Raw genomic sequence first — 26,863 nt, forward strand, 5'->3', positions numbered from 1 at the left:
CAAATACAGAACAAAGCATTTAACATGCCACTTTAGTTACAATGGGATTTGAGAAACTAGTAAATTAAACGATTTTAAGATGAAGTTTATGATGTTCTACTTTAATGATAAAATAAACTACGTGATTAAAGTGGAAATTTCGAGATTAAAGTTGACATTTCGTGCTTTTTTCCCCCACAATGTGTTCCTTTTTTTTGTCTGTACCCTAATAAGCTTTCATATGACACTCAGACGGTGGGCTACGGCTCGCTTTTTCACGGCGACTTTGATATGTGATTTCTTTTTTATTTCGGGCACTGTGCGACTTTGTGAAGTTGAGCCTTCGAGTTTCTCCCACACTCTGTCACTCGATCAACTTCCTTTTGTTGATTATACCACTGTATGAACCAACAAGTAGTACGTTTTTCCTTTGCCTCCACTTGGTATTCGCTGAAATTCTTATATTTTCTCCCGTGCTTTTCACAGAAGGCTATTTATATTGATTTGCATATTAAAAGAGGCGTAATTCTGGGAGGAGTTGGGGCGGGATAGAAGGCGCGTGCACGTGCGTTACTTTTCACGCAAATCGGGATTTATGTAGTAGAAGAACGTGAAAGTATGCGTGCGCACAGTTTCCTGCATCTGGATTTTTCTGTGCGTACGCACAATCCCGCTTTTGTGCTTACGCCATGTTATAGTGCGAGTTCTACGCACGGCGTTACACATGAGGCCCCTGGAGATTTGAGAGAAAAGTTTATGATATAATGGAACGTAATGCAAATGATGTGAAAATGCCCAAGGATTAAAAAAAAAAAACAAACTCGCACGCCACATGTCTGTTATACATTCCTATGCTCAAAATATGCAAATGTGTGCATTTTGTTTGGTAAAATATTAATACTTAAGGAAAACTCAGTCAGAACATGTGGACATGTTAAAGATGGGTCTTTTGACCAGTAAATGAGACAGAGGTGTGGATCTTCAATTCAAACAGACAGAATTATGGGAGTGACGTCTTTCCTATTCTTCTACGCTGAGTTTTCTGGAAGAACATATCAATAATAATTTAGCAGAAAAATACATTTTGCTTGTTTTAAATAAGCAAATGGGTTTTAATTTTTTTTATTTATAGGTATTTATATCATTTGCCATTGGACAAAACTGGTCATCATTAAATCATTTTTTTTTTCTCCCAATCTCCATGATATTAAACTCTTTTTCTAGTCATAAACTTCCTTTTCTCATTTTGCATGAACACGAGACTAAAATTTTTTTCTCGGCTACCACTACAAATTACATAGGGTAAGTAACATATTAAAAGAGGCAATTTTGGTAAGACTATTCTTTTTATTCACTAATCTATCTTAAAATCTTATTTTAATATTTTGGGTTGGATAATTGTGTCACTGGTCATAAAAATCAAGTAGGATTACAATTCATTTATCGTCAATTGTAATACATCAGTAATTTTTTTTTTTTTTTTTTTGTATGTAGGTACCCTGATGAGTTAGCATGGCACACCAACTTAAACAGAAAGATTTTGCGAAAGTCACCTCTTCTAAAAAAGTTTCACCAGTTTCTAGTTAACGAGACTGAGTCAGTAAGTTGATTATTTTTGTTATGTAATATTTGTTCTCTTTGAACATAAGTTTATAAAGTTCTATGGCAAATATATTTTTCTATCATTTTTTTGGTTTCTAGATACAATGCTGATATAGTAATTACTGCCTAATTAAAGATCTTGCACTTGCATCCTAGTCTGATTTGCATCCACCCTGGTGGCTTTGCATGAACATTATTAGTTAGTCCCTTACTGTGCAAGTTCCCTGTTTTGGAGAGCTACAAATTCTGTGTGATTTATAATAATAATAATAATAAAAAGTTTACTGGTTTTGGCTCAGTGTGAATGTAAGTTTCCCTTATATGGTGTACAGTTAAATCCTTTTGAGCTAAGAGAAGCACAAGTAAATCAACCAGTATGGAATATGGAAGAGGCACTGGTTTTCTAGGCAAGTGATTGAGATACTGGGTGGCCTGACAGTTAATTCCAATGGCAAATGTCAGTATTTATAATAAATAAAAAAATAAAAAGTCCTGCTACAAATAGCTCCATCTGCTGGATGTCCTTTTTTATGACAGTCTTGAGGGAGCCTCACCATGTGAACAAGAGTTCTAATGTTAATGTTGTCTTACTTTAATTTCTTACTTTGTCTTTTATTTTTCTTCATTATGTAAAACACTCTGAGCTACTTTTTTTGTATGAAAATGTGATATATAAATAAATGTTGTTGTTGTTCTCTCTAAGACAGGTTTAAGGGATGTAACAAAGCAATGACTGTGTCATTTCCATAACAACAACAACAACAACATTTATTTATATAGCACATTTTCATACAAAAAGTAGCTCAAAGTCCTACTTATACAGGCAGGCACAGTTTGAGGCACTTTACAAATTCATACAGAATGTTTTTATCTTAAGGGGAACACTGAGCATAAATAAATTGCTGCAATGACTGTTTAAAATTGGCTAGATATGTGGCCCTTTTGATGAATGTAGTCAATATAGACTGATCTTTAAGACTTGTATTTACATTGGGGAGCTTGTGTGTTTTGTTTTTTTTTTTTGGTGTTGAAGGATCACCTTATTTCAGCTGGAGCATTGTGATTTACCCAGGAGTTGTAGAATGCTGCTTAAATTTCCCCTAGTGTCAATTCATTAGAGTCTCTTTGTATCTTTTTATGCAATGATCCTTCATTTTAGGAGACAATATTCTAAGCAATCGGCTTGAACAGACCTTATTCATATTTATTAGTTAATGAAGAATGGATCCCTCTGACCCATAAATAATCCCTAGGGTGTCTGCTGTTTCATGCACTATCACTCTTCAGTTCCCTATTAGAACTTACTCCAGGGTGCAAACAGCTTCTTCTGTTGTCAGGAGCTAACTAGACCTTGGGTGATCTATGAACTTGTTAAAATTATTTCTGCCTTCATCTTCATTGTGCTGATTAGTTTTCAGTCCTCAACTCCATTTCTTTTCCCCATCATCTAGTATGACTCCTGCCAATCACGAAGGACCCTGGTGGTTTCTTTCATTTTTAAAGATATCTCCATTTCGACTGTACCCAGTGTATGCTCTGTCTATGAAAAGAGTTGCTTCATCTTCCTAGTGGCTTACATTTATTGGTACATTACAACAGCATGGTCACTGTTCCACCTGTGTAATTATTCATTGGCGCAGCTTATTAGATTTGTTTGTTGTGTATGTAGAATTTTTATGGAACATAATTCTGCAAAAAAATACTACTACAGAATATAAATATGACATTTTTTTCATATCATGCTAACCTGTGTTTTGTTTCAGGGACATATCAGTCGTCAGGAAGCAGTTAGTATGATTCCCCCTTTGCTTTTAAAAATTGAACCACACCATAAGGTTTGTATTTATTTACTCTGGGTTTGATAATAATAAACTGTCAATGTATGATAATATTGAACGTCTGTTTGTTGTTGTTTTTTGTATTGTGTGCCAATTATCTCTTAATCCACAATCTTGAGTACAGTGACATTTATTTATTTATTTATTTAAGCATAGCTCAAAATCAACAAGAAGCAGTCTCCTTGGTTAATGGGTTTTAGCAGTTCATCCTGAGTTATTTGACTGCATCAGAGAGCAACTGAAAGTGGATATAGAGGACAGTAATATAGGTCATTAATAATTGTTTTGTAACTATAATGGATAAGGCCAGAATGAAAGAGTGAAGAAATAGAGTCCTTTAGTTTTTTTACAAGAATGGTTTAAAGGGAAGGAAGGCTAGATACATAAATAATAAAATGAATTAGAGTGGAATGAAAAATTGGGGCTAATGTAATATAATTCTCTGTGACAAAAGAGTAGCTGCCAAAATAAGAAATAAAATATACAAGATAGTAATTAGACCAGTGAAATTTATAATTTTCAAAATATTTATTTATGAGGTGGCTGTAACATGCTTTTAGTTTCGTAGTAGAGTGCATAGTTTTCTCTCCAGAATGTGTACTTCATACTGTAACTTTCAATATGTTTCCATCCTTATTATTTAATGTATTTTTCTTGCATATACTCGAAGTACAGAATCTGATTTAATTTCTTCTGCATATTTTTGTTGCCTTCACTTTCTCAAGCATGTTATTAATACAGTGGAACCTCTAGATACGAGTTTAATTCGTTCCAGCACTGAGCTTGTATAGCGAATTTCTCGTATCTAGAACAAACTTCCCCATTGAAAATAATTGAAATCCATTTAATCTGTTCCGCACCCCAAATATATCAACATAAAAATCAATTTTCCTAACAAATAACACTGATAAATTATATATACTGTAGTCTACCTTTAATAAATAACACTGGTAAATAATATAACTGATTATTAAAAGAATCAAAACAGGTGTCCAAAGTGCAGTAGAGCATTCAATAAATCTTTAAATAAATAATCCTTAAAACAGTTGTGAAGTGGAGGTTTAAAATACACAAGAATAACAATCCTTTAACACGAGGTTAAAACGTCAACAGGAAGCAGTCTTTAAAAAAACAGATGACAATCCCCGGTGCTGCTTCTCTGTTAGCGTCTCACCTGCTTCTCCCATGCGGGCTTTGCAACAGGCGAGACACTCTTAATGCAGCTGACCTTCTCTACACCGTCCTGCTTCAGCTGTTTGGCTCGCCTGTTCAGCTCACTGTTCAGCTACACGCGAGCCTGCACTCACTCGCTCTCCCGCACCGACTTCCTACTGCTGCCGATGCCTGCTGCTTCCTGCCTCCTCCTGCAACCTCCGTTCTCTCTCCTCTCTTTTCTTTTACTTCTTCTCCCCCTTAACCGGCTCGCACTTCTCTATATATGCGGGGAGGACATGGCAGCTGCAGCCCATCAGCCACAGGAACAATCATGGATGTGGGCAGTTTCCCACCTGTGCACTTAGATGAGAAACGCAGACACCGCAGATCGCCCTGCGGCTCGCTACAGCTACCACGCCCCCTCGCTAAGCCGCGAGCTATATCCACAGCCTGGCTGGTGGCTCGTTACGCGAGCCAGTGCTCGTATTTAGATCTGAATTTTTCGCTCATACTTTCCTCGTATTTTGAATTTCTCGTATACAGAGGTGATCGTATCTCGAGGTTCCACTGTATTTACAAAACGGAAATACTAAAAACTATAAAGTCCTCTGATGTTGATGATGTATCTGACAGTTATTGGAGGTAACAGAATCACCAGAGCTCCTGTGCTACCAAAATAATATATAGTTGTACCCTGAACAGAAGTACAGTAAAACCTCTGGTTACAACGTTTTGAAACATGTACAAATTGTGTTACGATCAAAAACTTCGCCAAACTTTTGCATCTGTTCACGACCACACACTCGGGTGGCTAACAAAAACACTGGCAGCCAGCCAGTTTCCCTTCCGGTTCATATGCACCAATGATTTCCGCACATGTTCAGTCTCTCCCTGTACGTTGTTCTTGGTCAGACGTGCGTGCATTCGCTTTGAATTCTGTGCTTTTGCATTAATTTTGCAATTAACCATGGCCTCTAAGCAAGTGAAGAGTGGTAGTGTTGGTGAGAAGAAAGGTTTGAAGTAAATTGAAATGAAATTAAAGAAATTATTAACCTCATGCAAGGTTAATTTTCTTGGTTGTTTATGGTTAGTTTTTGTATAAATTAAGGATTTTTCAAATTTTCATTTTTTTCCCTGTGATTAAAACTTTTTTTTTTTTTTTTTTTTTTTTTAAATAAGTGTTTACAGCGAGCGGTTCGTAAGGGTGTAGCGCGAACTCTTGCAATGTTAGTTTTCTCTGTTGTTCAAGGTTTTCTGTGTTATTCAATGTTTTTACATTTAGTTTACTATTATACTGTGCATTCTATGGTATAATTAACTATTTTTGTGCTTAAAAATCTTTAAAAAAAATATATATATATTTACATACAGTTCGTATGGTCTGGAACGAATTAATTGTATTTACATACAGACCAGAGTTTTGGAACGAATTACGGTCATGACCAGAGGTTCCACTGTATAAAAGACTCCATAGCTGTCCAGACCATCCCTTGGCAAATTCTGACTTTGCCTTTGGTCCTAACGTATGATTTATTCCTTCAGGATGTGTATAAACTTGACTTTCAGTTTCCCTTCCTTCCTAAACTTAATGTGCAATATTTTACATTTCTTATATTGCCACAACTATTGAATTGGAAGACTGCAAACAGACTGTTTATTTGACAGTAGTGTTTGGTGTTTTGTTTTATGTTTTAAGTTATTAAATGTATAAATGTGGATTTTTCAACATGTCTTAAAGGACGCTTGAGATAGAAAAATAGTGTTGAATATTGCATTAAAGAATACCTTCTTTATTTTTCTTTTATAGATTCTTGATATGTGTGCAGCACCAGGTTCGAAGACGGCCCAATTGATTGAAATGTTACATTCGGATATGGATATCCCTTTCCCAGGTAACCTTGTGTTAGCATGTTTGCTTTTTTTTTCTTTTCTTTCTTTCTTATAGACTGCAGCTGATGTACAACAAGTGGTTTTTCACCACTGCTGCAGTAATTGAACTGCACAATTGTCATGCATAACACACAAAAAAGCCAGTTTAACCAGTATGTCATAAATTAGATGAAACTGGAGTACTTGCAGAGGGGATAATGGTGTGGGTAAAACTCTCAGAAAAATGGGGAAAATATTAAACCAACACACAAAAATTGCCCGTGCTAGGACTTGACATTAGGACTCTTGAGCTGTGAAAAAACAGTGATGTCTGGTCATTCTACTGGTGCTCGTGATAATTTATTGCACATATGGCAGTGACACTGTCAGTGTCTTGTATATTGGTAAAATATTTGCACCTTTTGAACAAACTCTGTTCTAATTACCCTAAGTTCTTGTCTATAAGCCGGACTCATGTATTAGCCGGAGACCAAAAATCATACGAATTTTTAAAATAAAATCGTATCATAGATAAGCCGGACTCATGGATAAGCCGAATGTACTATAACCTATAACTAATAGAAGGGAGGGAGGTCAGTGGTCTCACTCGCGCCCATTTAATTTCTTTAAGGGGGGAGAGAGTGTGAGATATTGGCGTCTCTCTCACTCCCCGCATGGCGCGGTTGGAGCGGCCGGAGCGCGTTCTTTCTGCTCTGGGCGTCGCCGAGTCAACACGAGCGCGTAGCGGTCATTTAAATTGTGATTTTATATGTAAGCATATTTAAATATATATCGCGGATTTCTGCGGACAATGGGTCTTTTAATTTCTGGTACATGCTTCCTCAGTTGGTTTGCCCAGTTGATTTCATACAAGGGACGCTATTGGCAGATGGCTGAGAAGCTACCCGGCTTACTTTTCTGTCTCTCTTGCGCTGACTATCTGTGATCCTGACGTATGGGGATTGAGCAGGGGGGCTGTTTGCACACCTAGACGATACAGACGCTCGTCTAAAAATGCTGAAAGATTATCTTCACGTTGCTATCTTTTGTAAAGCTGATTCCTGAAAAGACATGCTGCACAGTGCTTCGCATACTTAAAAGCTCGAAGGGCACGTATTGATTTTTGACTGAAAAACAAACTCTCCCTCCCTCTCTCTTTGTCTGCTCCTGACGGAGGGGGTGTGAGCTGCCGCCTTCAACAGCTTTGTGCCGCGGTGCTTTGCATACTTAAAAGCCAAACAGACATATTGATTTGTTTGCTTCACTCCTTTGAAGAGGAAGATATGTTTGCATTCTTTTAATTGTGAGACGGAACTGTCATCTCTGTCTTGTCATGGAGCACAGTTTAAACTTTTGAAAAAGAGACAAATGTTTGTTTGCAGTGTTTGAATAACGTTCCTGTCTCTCTACAACCTCCTGTGTTTCTGCGCAAATCTGTGACCCAAGCATGACAATATAAAAATAACCATATAAACATATGGTTTCTACTTCGCGGATATTCTTATTTCGCGGGTGGCTCTGGAACGCAACCCCAGCGATGGATGTATAAGCCGGACTTATGTATAAGCCGATATTCTATTTTTTCATTTTCACAACTTTTTTCCTTAGATAAGCCGCGGCTTATAGACAAGAACTTAGGGTACATTTGCTAAACTACTAGCCATCACATCTTGAGTAACTACGATATTCCAAAACTGGTTCTTATAAGAGTGATGGGCAGAATAAATGAACATTATGATGTAACTCTCAACTGTCTTATCCAGATTCTTTATATACCTTTTTCATATATTTTCGAGAGTGGCAACATGTTGTTTCATGTTTAGCACATGCAAGTAAGCATTTTGCTATACTCTGTACATATGACAATATTGACCCTATAGTACACCTATAACAAGGTACACTGTATCATTTCTCTCTATTATAATAAAAAAAATCCTGGTACAAGATGAGACTTGTTAGCCTGGGACGAGACATTTTTTTTTTCAGAGAGATACTTTCACGTCCTGCGAGAAGAGACTTTGTGCCAAGCGATTTAACTACGCCCGGGGCCGGAAATAAAAGACAAAGAGTAGAAGACAAAGTAGAACGTCGTAAAGAATTCAACAACGTTGGCGCGATACACATGCAGAACAGGTTAGAGATAATGAAAGTACTAAAATTTGAAAGTCTCAAAAAATTATAGCAAAGATTGCATTAGTGCAAACAATCGGAAATTATTACTCGGTGAAATAACGGAACAGTGAAAAGAGATCAGATATATTGTTTGGATTTAAACTTTAAGTCAGAGACTTGTAGATCGTCTAATTTGTTTTGCCATTAAGGAAAAGTAGTAGTTCTTCCCAATGAAGAGGCATATGCACAAGAATTCAAAGATTTGTTGTTTGGTGAAAGTGAAATCCACATATGTGAGTGGCACAGACGCGAAGTGGCTGACGCGTAGCGCAGGTCTGGGCTGGGGGGTTTTCAAGCAGGGGGCAAAGCCCCCTAGTAAAATCATGAAAAAATGTCAGTCACTATGAAACTACTACAATGTCAAAAAAAATTCACTCTCTTTCAAATAATTCTTTATAATTTAACAGAAGACTCTTACCTTTTCAATCATTGTACATGAGTAATTCGGTGAATGTTAATGAAAAAACATTATTTCAAGATGATTTACTCCAATCATTAAAATAAACTTGCCTTTTACTTGCACTATTTTGGAATCAAGTCTGTCAGATTGGATTTTATAGGTGAGAGAATACTGACCTTTGATGTCCTTGGCCCAGTATTGTTGGATATTATAAATTATTCTATTATTGAGGGGCTTGTGCCTTCATTTTTAAACATGCAGTGGTGCAGCTTTGTCTTAAAAAGGCAGAGTTAGATCCAGGAGTGTTGGCTAATTTTCACCTGATTTCTCAATTGCCATTTTTGGCTAAAATATTAGAATTGTTTATAATCAATTGGTCTGTCATCTTAACTCCAATGATTAATTTGAGATTTACCAATTTGGCTTTAGGTGTTATCATGGTGCTGAGACTGCCCTCCTGAAAGAATTTAATAACATCTCTCTTATTACTGACTCCAGTGGGGCAGCAGTCCTTGTCCTTCAGACCTTTCTGCTGCTTTTGCCACAATTGATCACAAGATCTTGATGTTGTGGCTTGATCATCTGGTGGGGCTTAAAGGTGCTACTCTTAAATGGTTCAGGTCATGTCATACTGGTAGACACTTTTCAGTGGCTTTCATCTCATCCTTTTTGTCTACTGCTCCTGTTAAATGTGGTGTTCCTCAGGGATCCATTTTGGGTCCAATTTTATTTTCTGTATATCTTCATCCTATAGGAGTTATTTTTAGGAAGTTTAATGTTTCTTTTCAATGATTTGCTGATGTCACGCAAGTTTATTTGCCAGTGTGCACTTCTGCAACAAAATTGGTTGCACAGTTGTCTTGAAGAACTAAGATCCTGAATGGCTGACAATTTTCTCGATCTAAATCAAAATAAAACGGAAGTGTTGACAGTTGTTTTTGAAACCAAAACTCAAATTGGTTTTGAACTTCTTTGCTCTTTTATGGATTTTTCAAATCTCAAGTTTGGAATCTTCGGGTTGTTTTTGATAGTGACCTCTCTTTTGAGAAACACATTAATTCTGTGGTTAAGAGTTGCTTTTTCCAGCTTTGTCTTTGAGCCAATGTTAAGCTTTTTTTTTTTAATCTCCTAAGGACCTTAAAGTTACTCATGCTTGCATCTTGTATCGGCCTGATTACTGTATTCTGATATAAGGGTTGTAGCTGGTTCAGAATGCTGCTGGTTGTTTTTAGGTTGGTTTGCCTTTGAATCTCCAATATTAGCCTCTTTACACTGGCTGCCAGATTGCTTTAGAATTGATTTCAAAATTTTGCTGATGATTTTTAAATCGTTACATGGGAATGCTCCTGTCTGTTTTTATGAATTGTGCGTTATACACCAGCCATCCAGCAAGCTTATGTAGCCCTAGGCTCATATAATATTCCCCTTAATAATGTTTACTGGTTGTTTTGTTTTTAAAAAAAAAACAAAAAAAAAAACCGGCGTTTTGATGTGGTTTTCGGAGGCTTTAGAGCTCCGGGTGGTGTTCACGTGAGAAAGTGTTGGACGCGGGGAAAAAAAAAAAGTGGTCGTGGTGGAGAGAGGCGAAGGAGCGGAGGGATCCTGCGAAGAGGCACAGGATACTTAGAATAGCGCTTCAGGTGACACAAGGAAAGCCTGGCAGGTCCTCGGTCAAGGAGGAAAAACAACAAGTTTTACCCCATTGGAACGGACTAGCTCCATTTCGCCTTGCAGCGCTTGCATCGTTTTGCCATGCGCCAGCCTGCCGGAAGGGCAACTCCATCATTTTTCCACAGCGTGGAAGTTCTGTGTTTGGACAATGGACACTGATATTCACTCCGCATATTAGTGAGTACTGTTACCTTTTATGTTGGCTCGTTAGAGCGAATGGGCCTTAACGTTTTTGGCCACCACGTTCACGAATGTCGACCAGGCCTGCAACGAGGGGGGTTTGTGTTAATATTTTATTTGGTGGTCGATGGCTTGTGTGTGTGTGTCTCTGTGGGCCCCTAAAGTTGTTAAGTTAGAGTGCGGTTTTAGTGATTAAGTTTGCTCATATTGTATTTTTTGTTCTTCTTTAACAGTGGGATGTTTTAAGTGTGGGTAAAAGCAAACAGTTAAGAGTACATTTGTAAGGTTTAAGTGCACTGCCTGAACCTATAGGTATTTGTTGTGAAGGGTAAATATACAGCAATTTGTGTGAGTTTCTAATTTCTGTAATCTATGATTTAAGGGAATTTTGATTGGACTTAACTATAAATAGTTTTATTTTTTGAGATTTTTTCATTTTATTAAATACATTTTGTTATGTTTTGGGAATATATTTGTATTAGTAATTTGTAACACAATTCACAATTGTGAAACTGCTGGTAGCTTATTACTGGGCAGTAGGTATTAGTTAAGGGAAATAGAGTTTACGAACTTGGGGTGCTGTCCTATGGCTAAAGGGTAAAGAAAGCACTACACTTAGATCTACTGGTCAGTTGTCTCTTGTGGTCCCTTGTACAAAGTGCAAAACTAAGGGGGGCAGGGCTTTTGCAGCTGCTGCAACTCATCTGTGGAATTGTACCTCATTACATTAAGGCACGGGTGTCGAACTCCGGTTCTGGGGGGCCGCAGTGGCTGCAGGTTTTCATTCTAACCATCTTCTTCCTTAGTGACCAGTTTTTGCTGCTAATTAACTTGACTCTGGCCCCCTTAGTTGTCTCTTTTTTTGTTAATTGGCAGCCAAAAAATAGTGAGACACAAAACGAGCCTCCACATGACCAGCTTACCTGTGCCCATCACACAATATCTGAAAATAAAGAACGGTGGTGGTCTGAGTAAGTCTGATCTCTCGGGTCACCATAACATTTTGACGGTGTTCTTAGAAAAAACAGAAAATCAACAGTTTTGGAAATGTCTGCTGTGGCAGAATGAGAGCAGCAACAAGGTGTGCAATTAAATAACAGGTTTAATTAACAGTAAGAATCAGCTTCTCATTAAGACATGAGTGAAACTGGTTGGAGTTTGAAATCCCAATTTAGCTGGTCATCTGTTGGCTTGTTTCACGTCTCATTTCTATTTGGCTGTCATTTACTGAAGAAACAAATCAATTCAGAAGACTGAATCCTTGAAAACAAAGTTATTAAAATGAAGGGAAAAGGAGTTAATTAGCAGTGAAAACTGGTCACTGACTAGGAAAAGGGTTAGAATGAAAACCTGCAGCCACTGCGGCCCTCTAGGCCTGGAGTTTGACACCTCTGCATTAAGGGATCATCTTCAGTTGAACTGTTTAAAACTAGATTGAAGACGCATTTCTATACTCTAGCTTTCTGTGACCTTCAGTGATAACTGACAATTCTCTCTTCTTGAGTCATTTATTTGTTTCAGTTTACTGTTGATGGTATTGTGTTTTTATTGTATTTTATCTTTATTTTATGCTTATTGTATGTTTCAATGTAAAACACTTTGGCTACAGAATAACTGTTGTCTGTTAAGACATAAGAATTGAGCTCTTTGGGCAGAATTCCAGGCACTGGACACTGCTCATCACCTGACGAATACCATCCCTATGGTGAAGCATAGTGGTGGCAGCATCATACTATGGTAGTGCTTTTTAACAGCAGGGACAGTGAATAGTTAGAACTGAGGGAAGAATGAGTGCAACAAAATAGAGACCCTTGAAGAAAACCTGCTCCACAGTGCACCTAAACTCGGCATTCCAATGACGTGAAGTATGCAGCCAAGACAATACTGAAGTGGCTTCAGGACATGACTGTCCTTGAGTGGAGACTTGAATCCTATAGAACATCTGTGGTGAGACCTGATGATGACAATTTACAGACACTTCCCAGCCCATCTAATGGAGCCTGTTAAGGTCTTCCAGGAAGAATTGAATAAATTGCAGAAATTCAGGTGTGCAAAGGTTGTAGGGACTTGATCAAGAAGACTCAAATGAATGAGATACTTCAGCTTTTGGTTTTTAATAAACTTGCAAACCTTTCTGAAAACATGTTTTAACTTTGTCATTATACTTATTTACTGTATAGTAATGAGCAAAAATGGAAAATTTATTCTTTCAAATTAAATCTACAGCACAATAATGTGCAGAATGTGAAGCAGCCTGAATACTTTATGAACACACGGTATGTATGCTTTCAGCATCATATTTAAAGCAAAAATTTAGAGCCCAGATTTTGTGCAAGATAACCTAAATATGAATATATATGTTTTAGGTTTAAATTACACAAAAATGTACGTGATTGTGTGCAGAATATGCCATTAGGATTAATTTAGTCAAACTATAGTATCAAAATCAGTTTCACTTATGCAGATCCAAGTCAGCCCACCCCCCCTTGTAGTTTATAGTAACTTGTTTATGTTATAAACCGACATTCACCCGTAAATTAATTGAAACTAAATTAAGAAATGCAAACTTTTCAAAGTGCAGATATGTATTTGAACATTTTTAATATGGATTAATATAAGACTGGACTAATGTGACTGTGCAATTTATTAGTTACCTCAGGAACACAAATCAGGCCACATTCAAATGCAGTTTCTGAAATCAATAGAATTGTCATTTTTGAGCAAAATATTTTGTTCAGTTATTATAAAAATGTATGGTATGTTGTTGATGTCATATTTCGTGAGCTGAATGTTTTGATTTTTGGTTATATTTAGTTGCTTTGCCAACAGTAAAATTAAAAATAAAATCTAGATAATAAATGTAAATGTCAGTTTTAGTCGGTATGTTGCTGTTTCTGGATTTTGCAAATTTTAGTTAAGCTCATAAGCTGCACACTTGAACGAAACATTTGCTTGGGTAAAAAATCATGGAGTGTTGATTTAATTTTTTTTTTTTTTTTTTTTTTAAATTCTGAGTTATACATGCAGTTGTTGTGCCTTTTTACTTGTATTGTTACTTATATATAAGGAGTGCCAGCTCTACATCTTTTTAATAAATATGTGTTTGATTCTGTTTTCAAACATAAAGTAAAATGTAAAGCATAAAGTATAAAGAACAGATAATTTGTTAAACACAAGATGAACTGCACTCCCAAGATATGATAAGTTAGTGTTTGCACTGTTCACATTTTCTTTTTACATTGACACAACAGTTTGTAAAAAAAAAAAAAAAAAAAAATCTCCAGTAACCCTTTTGAATTATTTATATTTTAATTTTTGGGTGTATTTTTTTTTTTATTTCCTTCCAACCCCTGTCCCCCCAGAGGGTTTTGTTATCGCCAATGATGTGGACAATAAGCGATGCTACCTTCTAGTCCATCAATCAAAAAGGTTGAACAGCCCTTGCATTATGGTGGTAAATCATGATGCCTCCAGTATGCCAAGGCTACAAACAGAAAGCAATGGCAAGAAAGATATTCTTTTCTATGACAGAATCCTGTGTGATGTACCGTGCAGGTGAGAGAAAATGCCATTTAAATAACTACTTCATGGGTATATTTTACTATTTAAATGCCTGTATAACAAGAATGATTTTGCAGCTTTAGTAAAGCCATTGAATATACATATTTTTAATTAAAAACCACCCTCTTGCTTAGAAAATGATTTCATCCATTTACTGAAACATTTTATCCTAGACGGTGAAAATTACATGGCATATACATGCAAGTGCTCTAAAACAGAGTAATAAAGTATCTATCTATACAAAGATAAACTTAATTGAATGCTTCATTAATCAATGGGTTTAAATGGTTAGATACGTGAATTCAGAAGAGTCTGTGTTCTGATTTCAAAGTCAGAACCTGCAGCAGTAATAATTTTTAAAAACACCTTTTCCTTAACTATTTCAATAAGAGATATTTTTTGACTGTGCATTTATTAACAATTGGTTGTCTTAAAATGACTAGTGGCAGTATTTATTTTTGATTAACAGATTGCTTACAATATCTGTTTTTTATAAGTGTTTAGTAGTGTTAAGTAATCTAAGGATAAGGATGTTCTTAAATGTTAATGTGATCGTTCTTACAGCAGGCACACATTGCAGTTACAAACTAAAATAAAGCAAGAGTCTGAAAATGAGTAATATTCCTTATCTGACATTTAAGCTGTGGAGTTGAATGAACATAATCACATGTATCTGAATATAATCCTTTATTCATAAATTTTGTTTCTCTACAGTGGAGATGGAACAATGAGGAAGAATATAGACGTTTGGAGAAAATGGACAACAAACAACAGTTTAAATCTCCATGGGTATGTGAGATATATAATCAAAATGTTAAGCTTTATGGTTTTCCTGTGCTGATTTTTATGAAATCAGAACTTGTGTAGTACAGTTTTACAATAGAAAAACATGTTTTGTATGTTACATACAGTATAAAGTTTACATAGAACAAAAATGTTTTGAGCGTTATTACATATTTTTGAGTCTCTTATTACTAACCTAATAATTAAAGGAATACTCCATCCAAACATATGTTTTGTGTGTTACTTGTGTTTTGTAACGACAGCCAAAAAAATGTAATCCAATGATTTTTATGGACAAAGAAAAAAAAATGTTTGCTGGTGTACAAGCCAATGGTGATCAATGCTGTACATTGGCATACAATTTGAAAAACGTCCATGGAAAATTAAAAATGCGTGTTACTCTTGTGTAATCTACATGTCAGTTATCCAGTGCTTTGCAAAAAAAATGTACTTCTGGTAAAATTGTAGATCTGCCTCCACTCTTTCGTGGGTCAAGAGTCCTGTCTTCAATTCTAAAACTCAGTATTATGGGAAAGTGTTTCCTGTTGTGATATGTCCTGATTTTCCTAGGAGTGTCTACTTGATCTATTTATTAGAAAAATGTGTGTGTTTTGCATTGGAACAGGAAATGTCATTAACCTAGTTGTAACTATGCATTTGTTACAATCTGGAGCTTAATTTGGGGCTAGAAACATTGGAAACAAAGTTGTTAACCTGATTTTGTTCCATCCCAGTAAATAACTTCAATGTGGTTAAATGATAAAATTGTTTTTCGCTATTAAAAATGTATCATTCTGTTGACAGCTTTTGGGTATTTTGTCATGATGAAATGACAAATGTACTGTATAGTTGAATGAAGATAAAGCAAGTGAAACCTAAAACTGAAAGCAGTTGACATTCTGGAAAACCATTTTTACTAACTGTCAGTTAAAGAATTGGTAACATGTGAAATGGTTGGTCAGTAGCAACTATTTCTTCAGCAAGACAGCTGTATCTAGCTGAACTGTTTAATATAACATTATGCCTAATACCTGTCCAAAAGGCTTATTTGCTCTTTATTGTTGCAGTGAAAAATGACAAAAGCTTGCCCATCGCTTCAGGCAGCTTGTCAGAGTTGTTACACTTGGAAAAATATTGATCCATTGTATTACATTTCAGTCTCCTTGGTCATAGTCTCTTTGATCTGTTTGCGTATATTTTGTTCTATTATGCCTATCCCAAAACACTTAAAACTCAGCTGACAAATTCTACTAGGATTTAGTAGCTGTCTAAATGTTTAACCTTACCCATTCTCTTGTCAGATTACTGCAACCTGGCATTTAACAATATATCATATGGGGTTTGTTTGGTAAGGGGCTCAGTGACCAAAATCATTTTTAAAACTTGTTTTCCTTTTTAGAATTAACAATTTGTAGCTAATGTTTATTATTTTAATGCTTTTTGTAAATCTTTGTATGAATTAGCAGTGTCATTTGAAAATGGTTAATTTAAACTGATTTTTGTTAAGTGTGTTAAGAATAATAAAGATATATGCAGTATATATTTGACACTAACAGTTACTTATAACTCTTGACAAAAAAAAAAAGTATATGTCCTGTCTTTTTAATGACTACTCCCAGTATGTTTTGCTTGGAAATCACACACAGTGCTTTTGCTGTACTAACCTCCACTAAATCATTTATCAAATTCTTTGATCTTGTCAAATATCTCTATCTAGGCTGCAGCTGCGTATAGCAATTCGTGGAGTAGAACAGCTTGCAGAAGGTGGAAGGATGGTCTATTCTACTTGCTCTTTAAACCCAATTGAGGATGAGGCTGTTATTGCCTCCCTTTTAGAGAAGAGTGAAGGTAAATTTTAGCATGTGATTTTAACCTAGTAATCAACATTTTGTTTTTTTTTTTCTTGGTTTTAACTGCTCTCTCTTTAAAGGTTTTCAAGTTGGTTTTCTTTTCCTAGGTGCTTTAGAACTAGTAGATGCCTCTAATGATTTGCCAGGGTTAAAGTGGATGCCAGGCGTAACATCTTGGAAAGTAAGTGTCTTGTAGTAATCTACGTGTAATTTAATCACCCTCTCAAAGCTATGCTAGTTGGATTTGTGAATGTCATTAGCAAAATAAATATACCTTAACTTTAGTCAATTCACCATTTTATACAATCTTGTTGATTGAAACATTATTAAATGTTGTATTTTTAGCTCATGACAAGGAGTGGCCAATGGTTTTCAGATTGGTCAGAGGTCCCTCAAGGCATGCATACACAAATACGGCCTACAATGTTTCCACCCACAGATCCAGAGAAGTTAAAAGAAATGAAATTGGAGAGATGGTACGTTTTCCTTATATAACAAGTTTAATTTTTAAGTAATTCGGTATGGTTTATTCTTTTAAAGTTCACTTAAGAGCCCAGGGTGTGCATATAACTGTATATTATCTAAGTTGCTTCTGTTGATTTGGAGGAATATGATGTTGCTTATCTTTTCTCACAATTGTAAGGGTAGACCTGGATACACCAATATAGTTTTGGGTATATTTTCATTATTTTAATCATAACATTGAGTGTGTTTAGATGTAGATACAAAACTGGGATAAGGTGAGAAATCCATTTAGGGCAGAAACCTGGTTTCTTATAAAAAGTCCACTTATGGAGTGTTCCTTTGGCAAAACACTCTGAAGTCATTTAAATGTGCTAAAAATGATTAAACATCATTAACAGCCCCTGTGAATCCAAAGCAAGCATGATGCCTGTGTCTCCAGAGATTGTGCCGCTGAGCTTAGAAATGTATGTTCAGCTCATCAACATAAATTTACAGATTTTCAGAAATTTTGAGACCCGATTTATTTCAGCCAAGAGAAGGAATAATCCGAGTGCTCAAGCATTTGCCTTCCACCTCTTTCTACCAAAGGCTGCTGGATGCAAGTATGAAGCAAATATAGCAAAGGTCTGGCTTTTCAGTGAAAATGCTCATGCATGTAAAGTTTAACAGACTCGCACAAATGTGTGTGTGTTGTGTTTTTTTTTTTTAAATAAATTCAAAATGTCATATAAAACTACATTTTTAAAATACCACCTGCATTTCATTTTAATTTAATGTCTTGTAGAGAAGTTCTGTCTAAGAAAATTGCTCAGAATTATGCAAAATATTATAATTGAAATTGTATCAGATTATTCAATTTTAAGAAACAAAATGAATACACACAAAATGTAACTGTCAATCAACAACATACATGGCAAATCAAGAATGAATACAAATAGTGAAAAGAGCAAAGCAGAAATTGCTACAAATGCCTGCTTTTCATATGAAAAAACTTAAAATTCTGTTTTGAAGCTAATGGATTTTCTAAAGACTAGTGGAGCAGAGTGGTTTTAAATGAGCTTATTAACAGTGAGTGGAGGTTTGCTTGATGTTGACAAGAAATACATTTGTAAAATTGTGCAGCAAGTTGAGGGATGGAAGTGAAAAATTAGAGTCCCTGTTGCTGTTTACAGGCTTGGTAGTTGTGGAGAGTACAGAATGATTGACAATCGGCTTTTTGTACACATCTGTTTATATAAAAAAAAAAAAAGTGTAATTGTTATGTAAAGGCATGGCATTGATAATGAGTGACTTGATGGCTATGGACATGCACAGGCTAACAGAGTGCAATAGTCATGTGCAGACTGAGAAATCATTAACTGCAAACTGGTTAAGGGTTTACATGGCACCAGGACAGGCTTAAATGGGCAGTCAAAGCTGAAAGTGTTAGTATGTAATCCTGTGATAAACCATCACAAACATTTCACAACCCATAGTCCAGAAAGCATTGCAATAAGCCGTAAGACCATTTATCAAATATTATACTTTCGCTAAAACTACATTTGCTGCTGACCAAAGGTTGGGAACCACTGGTGTAGAAGATAATGCATGAGTTACAGTACTATTTTCAGTAATTTATAGTATTATAAGAATTGGAATATGAATTTTGAAATCATGATGATAAACTTAATATGCATTTGATTTTTTTGGCACATGTCTACACCCGACTTTATTGTCTAAGCTAATTCTATTTGTTTTTTGAACTACTGGGCAGTGGTAAAAAAAAGTTTTACAGTTCTGTAAGCAAGGTCCATGTTTTTCCAATTGAATGTTAATATAGTTAGTCTTGCTATTTCTGAACTGGTTCAGTCATTGTCCTTACTTATTTAGAGTGTTAATTACATGAAATAAGGTTGTTTTTTTTTGTTTTTCTAATATGTAGGTTTAGCAAAGCTCTGATATCGGTGTAATCAAGCATTTCTTCATATGTCATTGTTAAATTATATACAATAAAAATGGCATTCACTACGTATTGGCAATATCCTTTTTTTTTTTTTTTTTTTTTAATATATATAATATATTTATAGTGTATGTGTTTAGCTGTTATCAATGAGATCCTTTTTATTTTAATCCTGTCTCCAGCAAGAGTGTTAAGTATTTAGTTATAAAAACAGCTTTATCTAAGTTAGTAACTTTTGCTCATTTTCTTTCCTTGGCAGCATGAGAATATTGCCTCATCATCAAAACACTGGGGGTTTCTTTGTGGCAGTGCTGGTTAAAAAAGCACCCATGCCATGGAATAAGCGCCAGCCAAAGGTAAACTATTTTTAAACTGTAGATTACTGAAAAATGCGATTAGCTACACATGGCTAAGGAGAAAATAGATCTCGTGTAGTTAACAGGTTTTTTTTTAACAATTTAGAACTTGTTTGAACTCTGAGAAAGAGTGAGAGCTTTGTCAAAATTGCTGGCAAATCAAGCTCCATCACAGAACATGTTTCAGATTATGGATTGTGTAAATAATTGCATATCTTTATTGGAAAACATTGTTGCAAAAGTTGTGCAATATGGCAGGTAAAACACAGAAGTCCTTTCTTTGGAATACCTTACAGTTTACAAAATTATCCCAGCAAACATGGAGTAAAGGTGAATCTTTTCTGTGCTTTTTGTATTGTTTCTGTATGATGGAACCTTTGAGACAGTAATCTATAGTAGTTGTCCTAATTTTTCTAACGCATTTCTCCATAGATATTCACATGCAAACCATGGGGTGTGAACTGTCTTTTAGGGTGGGGATGGTAGGGTAGACCTATATTTGTTTCATTTTTCATGGCAGCTGATTAGTGAACATTGTAATTCGAGTACTGCATCATTTCATTTGTTAACCTTTTACTTTTAATGACCAGCAAATTGACTCTAAAGCACTCCCAGATTGTGTCTAGCCTTTTGCTTTACTTATGGTTATTACTCTCAATTCCTAAGTTATGACAGGGATATGTGAGTCTTCCACTTAAGGTGAGCTGATAGTTAAAAACAGGATTATTAACAATGTGTCATTGATAAAGTTGAGCACCCTCTTTGAGAAAATTATGGCAAGAATGCAATCACTGCAGGGAATGCAAGAATTCAGACTTTTTATTTGTGCTTTTTTATTTTCTCCATTTAAGGAGGAATAGTTTAACAGCTTCACACAAAACTTCAACTTTCCACTTTAGGAAAAAGCCCATGGACCATTCTATGACCAGTAGCTAATTAGTATTTGCATCTGCAGATCATTTTAGGTTACTTCAGTGGCCAGAATCTGTTCTGTATTCTGTAAAGATGGGGGTAGTGTAAATTTAAATTGAACAGTTTTAAGATGTAAGCCAGGAGCAACTTTTTCATTCAAAGAGTTGTGGAAATGTGGAATAAACTATTGAGTCATGTAGTCAAAAGAGAAACCTTTACAATTATTAAACAGTATCTTTAAGAGGTATTTGGACAGCTTGCCTAATCGAGTGACCTTTTGGACTAAATGGTCTTTTCTCATTCATCAGTGTTCTGCAGCATATTACACTCTTCCCGAAAGGCTAAGCAGAGGGGTGTTCTGTATTTAGAATACACACATTTCCTCCTACTTAAACATATATGCCACTATCCAATTTTGTCCCTGCTTTACATTTCTCATTTAAAACAACTGTGGATCCCCATATCTGCCCTTATCCTAATTCAGAGACTATTTGTGATTCTAGCAACAGGACATAGAAGACCACTGTGAAAGTAGTCTCCGTGATTTACATCTCTCCAACCAGGGGTTCCTGATATTGCTTCTTGAATAGAGGGCCTGTTTGTAACATGCTCCATCCACCTCTGAACAATATAGCGATTTTTCATGAACAATGGCTTAGCTGAGACTATGTTCCTTGATGGAGGCTGTATTTTGCTGAAATTTGTATTAACATTCTCTTTCATTTCAAACATATGCTTTTTCCTTTGCCTTTTTGTCAAGCAAAACCATACATAAGGTTACCTATTAACTTAATAATTTCTTTCATTTTTTACAGTTGACTTCATCTGCCATGCTCTTTAGTTCAGAGTGGTAACATTGTATAAATATTCGTACCTCTCTCTTCATGTAGCCTACTTGGTTTTAACCCCCAAGAGTTTCTCGGGCTTACAATTATATGTAAAAATGGTTAAGGCAGAATGTCTCTTCAACCAAAACATGCAATGGCATGTAAATGAAAGGCTTTAGCCAGTTTTAGAACAAACTGAACCTGAACCATTATTTGAACCGAGCAGTAGAGGTGACAGGGTGAATTAGCCATCGGACATTGACACAGATAGTGAAACTGATGCATATGGCACTGTACGGCTGAACTGCCATGATATGCCTGGTGACTTATTTGTGTGCAGTATCTACATGGCATAAAGGCAATATGTTTTGGACCTCATGAAGAGACAAAAAAAGATACTAGCCCCCTAACTAAGCATTGTTCCCAATATAACAACTGTTTGTGTCGGGGAAATGTGGAAGTCACTAAGCCTTGTGCCGTGGTAGCCTACAGTAACACAGTAGACATATCCATTGTGCCTATCGGGCACAGACATTCTACCTTGTCTTGCAAAGAGAAATATAAGAAAGGTGTTCATGGAAATACTTCTACTATTGCAACATCTGGCTGTGTGTTGGTGACTTTGTCAAAATATATGAAGGATGTGTAGTAAATTTGATTCAATACAGCAGTGGACACTATACTTATCTTTCCTACTAATGTCGACGCTTTGGTATTTACATATTTCTGTAACACGTAGTAGCATGTTTTTTCTTGTTGAAAAAAATCCTACATTTTTGACTCATTTTCAGGTGGGTAAACATAATTTTTAAGGAGGTTAATAGCATTGCCCCAAATAACAGAGAAAGATGCAGAAGACGGGAAGATATGGAAAAAGATGATCTTCTGTGGCATCCCTTTACGGGAGCAGCCAAAAGAAGAATAGCATTGCCCCAAATACATTTGTTTTGCTCTGTAAATGTGATCCAGTACTTAAATTACAAAAGTTGTTTCCTTTTAAGTGTAGCACTGGTGTTATGTGTGCTGTTTCACATTTCAGTGAAGCTGGATTGGAGCCACAGCCTGGTCATTTTCTCTAGTTTGCATATACTTTCTTTACCATGTTTTTTAATTTATTTATTCAGGGACTAGTTTTAAATGAATGGGTTACACCTTTTTATAGTGCAGGGTAATGTAACTACTAAGAATATTTTACATCAGTTATATTTTTCTTAAATTCTCATCATGTTTAGTATTTTTTATACCAGTCTCTGTATAGTTAGCATATTGTAATGTAATGCTAAATGAGTATAAAATTTAATTTTGAGATAAAGCGAATGCAAAAAGATTAATTTTGGCTGTTTTTAATGGTTCAGTAATAATGAAGCACCAAGAAAAGTAAACGATATGATACAAGTAACATCATTTGTATACCCATTATAGCTAGTCATTAGTTCATTTTTGAGTGCTCAAGACAAACTGTGTTGATGCCATCAAGAAGACTTTGTTTCTATCGAGATTACTCATATTGAATAGCCTGCTACATTTTTATCATTTGCCACTTTTTTTTTTTTTTTTTTATTAAATACAATGTCTTCATTTAAAGCTTTCTATGCTAATATTTATTTTATAGCTGAGAAATAAAGACACAAAATCAGCTCCTCCAGTGGATAGGACCCCAGCAGAGTCTGCTGAAGATGTAATAAAAGCTGCAGCGGAGGACAAACCAAACGACCTTGAGGAGCCCCAGGAGAGTGCTGTCAAGCAAGACGGAGTGTGTGGGTGAGAAAATTGCTTTGCAGCTTGCATATAAACCAGTAAAGTTCAAAAGGTTGTACTCTGCAAAGAGATCTTTGTGTGTAATGTTGCTTTCTGAGTTTCGAGACCAAAGGACTTTTATAAATTGACATGGGTTATTAGGAAAGATAACAGTAGAATTATTGCACATTTATTTCTGGGAAAATGATTAATTTCTTTAATTCGGAATTGTTGCAAATGATTAATGGATAGGCAAAGATAAGTTATTAAGCAGTTGAGCAAGTTACTCCACAACCTTCTTATGTTTGCTTTGCAAGTCTGAAGAAGTAATTTCTTTTTGAAAATCATGTTACTTTTGTATTCTGTTTTCACTTTAAAAACATTCTCTTTGTGAAATATTAAACACTATTGTTTATAGTGGCTTTTAGATTTATTTTAAACTTCTCTACATAACTAGCAGATTTAAACTAGACATTCATAAATTAATTTTTTTTTTTTTTTTTTTTACAATAGCAAAGGAGTCAATAACCATATTGGTTAAGCTAGCTTAATGATAAGTATGCTGAGCCTGAATTTAAATTTATAGGTTTCACAATTATATATGAAACACACCTTTCCTTTACCTACTGTTATTTGTAGTCTATGATGACAATTTATTTTAAGGTTGATTGTTGGTAGGATAGCGTATGAATGCAATTTTAGTTAGTTTCACTTGGGTATTATTTGATTATAAATGTTTTCATTTAGTGGTTTTTGCTCTAGGGTAAGTATGTATATAAAACTATCAACCATAAAACTGTCATAAAACCTAATTAGCCTTATAAGAATAAATAGATTTGGATCCTTTACCCCATAGCCACAAAGTCTAGAAATTGAGCCATATCTGTGATGATCTCGTTAAGACATTGTCTGATCTTACTGATTGTCTATCCAGCAGCTTTGTTTTTTTTAGCTCATTTTATAAAAATAGAAGAATTTAAAATTTTATAACCCTAAATATATTTATTTGACTATTTCTAGCATAATAGAAGGGTAGTAGAAAATGGGTATTACTGGTTATTTAATTTATGCAATAAATTAATATACTACTGTATATGAATACATTAAATCAGTTCTAGTGAAGTTAATGAAACAAAAACAAAAAGCGATCAACATAGCAGTACAACGAATCATGGATATCTTAATGCTGTTACTCACTTATTTAAACCATATTTTTGAAGTACTATGAATGATGTATTTTAGGGAATCCTTATGGCCTCTTTTTTTCCTACGTTTTAAATTAATGTCATAAAATATTGCTGCTAGATTACAGTTCGTTGTTTTATCTGACAAGGCCTATTTGTACCCACTTTTTTGTGCATTACAGATGCAAAAACCCTCTTGACATGAAACACTTTCTAATTCTAGTCCACCACCATCAAAGAAGATGAAACTGTTTGGCTTCAAAGAAGATCCGTTTGTGTTCTTGTCAGAGGATGACCCTGTATTTGTACCAATTCAGTAAGCATGATTCCTAATACCTAGATGTTTGACTTAAAATGTCTATGTACTAATAATTCAAACTTTTATGTAACAAACTAATTATTATGAAAAGTGCTGAAAATTTTGCAGTTACTTTTACATTTATTGGGTCATGTCATTGTTTTAAAGACAATCAGTTTTTGCAGTTTTATTTTTCTGAAATCTGGCTAACGACCAAGATAAGATATTGCCATATAGCTATATGGATTTTCTGTTTGTGGTATGGATCAGACTGAACTGTCGGATAAGAGGAGTGGATAAGATAGTTTAAAAACACTTCAATTGATAAGTAGTATTTAATGATCATCAGTTTTATCTTTCAAGTTCTCCAGTGTCCAGACTACTATGTTTTCGTTTAAAATGACAGACATGATTAAGGCATATGAATTTTAGTATACATATATTTTTTGCTGGGTGCTTCAACAAAACACACATTTTATGAAAATGTTCTTTATATGTATGTCGCCTGCCTCACAAGTGTGCTAATACTCTGGATAACAGTTACACCCTAGTAAAAGTCACTTTTTGTAGGTCTTTTCAATACCCTGTTAGTACTCCTACTGCAAACCTGGAATCAGAAACAAAGGTTTATAAACTGGGTAAGAAAAATAGTTAGATGCTAGATTAAAGAGAGAAAGAAAATTGCAGGACTGCATTGGGTCTTAAGGATATATTTGGAGATTACTGTTCAAATCTGGATGTGTGTGCAAACATTGCCACGGAATTCATCAAAAACTGTGGACAATTGTGTGCCGCACACGAAAAATGAACATAATCAGCATGTCTCCTAAGAAAAAACATCACCAGTGACATTAGGAACTCACTGTAGACATGCAGCAGTGCAGTTCATAAACATAGAAGAAATCCAGGTATGATCCAAAGCAATTTAAATGACTAAATGTCATTGTGGGGATTAACTGGAAACGTAGTATAGCAGCAGTAATGATTCACACAAGCTTGGACAGGCTTAAAGATGTTTATGGATTAGAAGGTGAAGCTTAATCCAGGCCCGACCACATTTTCTTTCCCTGTTGAATTTAATGTCTTCATTGCTTGTTTAGGTCAAGAAAGCAAGCAGATCACCATTCAGTTGCCTGAAGCACCTTATTATTTATCCTTGTGTGTTGCCGTGCATTATGCAAAGATCATTTTAAAAGAGTTAACACTCAAAAGGAACCTTATTTAGATGGAATTTGGAGCAGCATTTTTAGAATCAATTAGCAGCTAATTGGCTGATGTCTTCAGTGACATCTTTAATATTTTACTGAAGGAATCTGTGGTCCCCACTTCCTTAATTTATTTTATTTACTTAACATTTTTAATCCCAGACATAGGGATAAATTGACTTTTTTTAATGACCAGTGGTACTTACTTCAAGCATGATGAACTGTCTCAGGATATTGGTACTAAGACATATTAAGCGTGATGTACTATATAATCGGGACCAACTCTAGTTTGCGTTTTGTTACAACTAGTCCACAGAGGATACAGTGGTACCTCTGGTCACGACCGTAATTAGTTCCGAAACTCTGGATGTGACCCGAACGTAATTTCCCCATAAGATTTTATGTAATTACAATTAATCCATTCCAGACCATACGAACTGTATGTAAATATATATATTTTTTAAGCACAAAAATAATTATACCATAGAATGCACAGTGTAATAGGAAACTAAATGTAAAAACATTGAATGAATAACACTGAGAAAACCTTGAACAAGAGAAAACTAACATTGTAAGAGTTTGCACTAGACCCTTACGAACTGCTTGCTGTAAACACTTTTTGAGTTTTAAGCACAGGGAAAAAAATGAAATGCCACTTCTCTTGCGAAACTTTTCTCACCATCCTCTACTGGCTTTAAATTCCTCACCTTTGCCACTCGAAAGGATTTTTTTTTTTAAGCAAATCGCCATGAATCTTCTTGGCTTTCTCGCAGCTTACGCTGTCCCCTGCAAGGTGCTTCTCGTTCAGCCACACTTGCAACAGTTTTTCCACCTCTTCCAACACTTGAGGCTTCTGCTTGGTTAACAGTTTAACTCCTTT

At 35.4% G+C, this 26,863-nt stretch overlaps 1 protein-coding gene across 2 annotated transcripts in view; it reads left to right on the plus strand.

Moving 5' to 3' along the window:
* nsun2 (NOP2/Sun RNA methyltransferase 2) overlaps positions 1-26,863 on the plus strand; it is a 51,324-nt gene that overhangs the window by 12,497 nt on the left and 11,964 nt on the right. For both annotated transcript variants that reach the window (XM_028817970.2, XM_051935644.1), the window contains exons 4-14: positions 1,474-1,579; positions 3,345-3,416; positions 6,382-6,466; positions 14,229-14,421; positions 15,142-15,216; positions 16,928-17,058; positions 17,168-17,241; positions 17,406-17,536; positions 19,724-19,820; positions 23,172-23,320; positions 24,704-24,796. In XM_028817970.2, coding sequence (XP_028673803.2) covers positions 1,474-1,579; positions 3,345-3,416; positions 6,382-6,466; positions 14,229-14,421; positions 15,142-15,216; positions 16,928-17,058; positions 17,168-17,241; positions 17,406-17,536; positions 19,724-19,820; positions 23,172-23,320; positions 24,704-24,796 — 1,206 coding nt within the window. The remainder of the gene's footprint in view (positions 1-1,473; positions 1,580-3,344; positions 3,417-6,381; positions 6,467-14,228; positions 14,422-15,141; positions 15,217-16,927; positions 17,059-17,167; positions 17,242-17,405; positions 17,537-19,723; positions 19,821-23,171; positions 23,321-24,703; positions 24,797-26,863) is intronic.

This window comes from Erpetoichthys calabaricus, chromosome 13, assembly GCF_900747795.2.
Source record: "Erpetoichthys calabaricus chromosome 13, fErpCal1.3, whole genome shotgun sequence".
Classification (NCBI taxonomy): domain Eukaryota; kingdom Metazoa; phylum Chordata; class Cladistia; order Polypteriformes; family Polypteridae; genus Erpetoichthys; species Erpetoichthys calabaricus.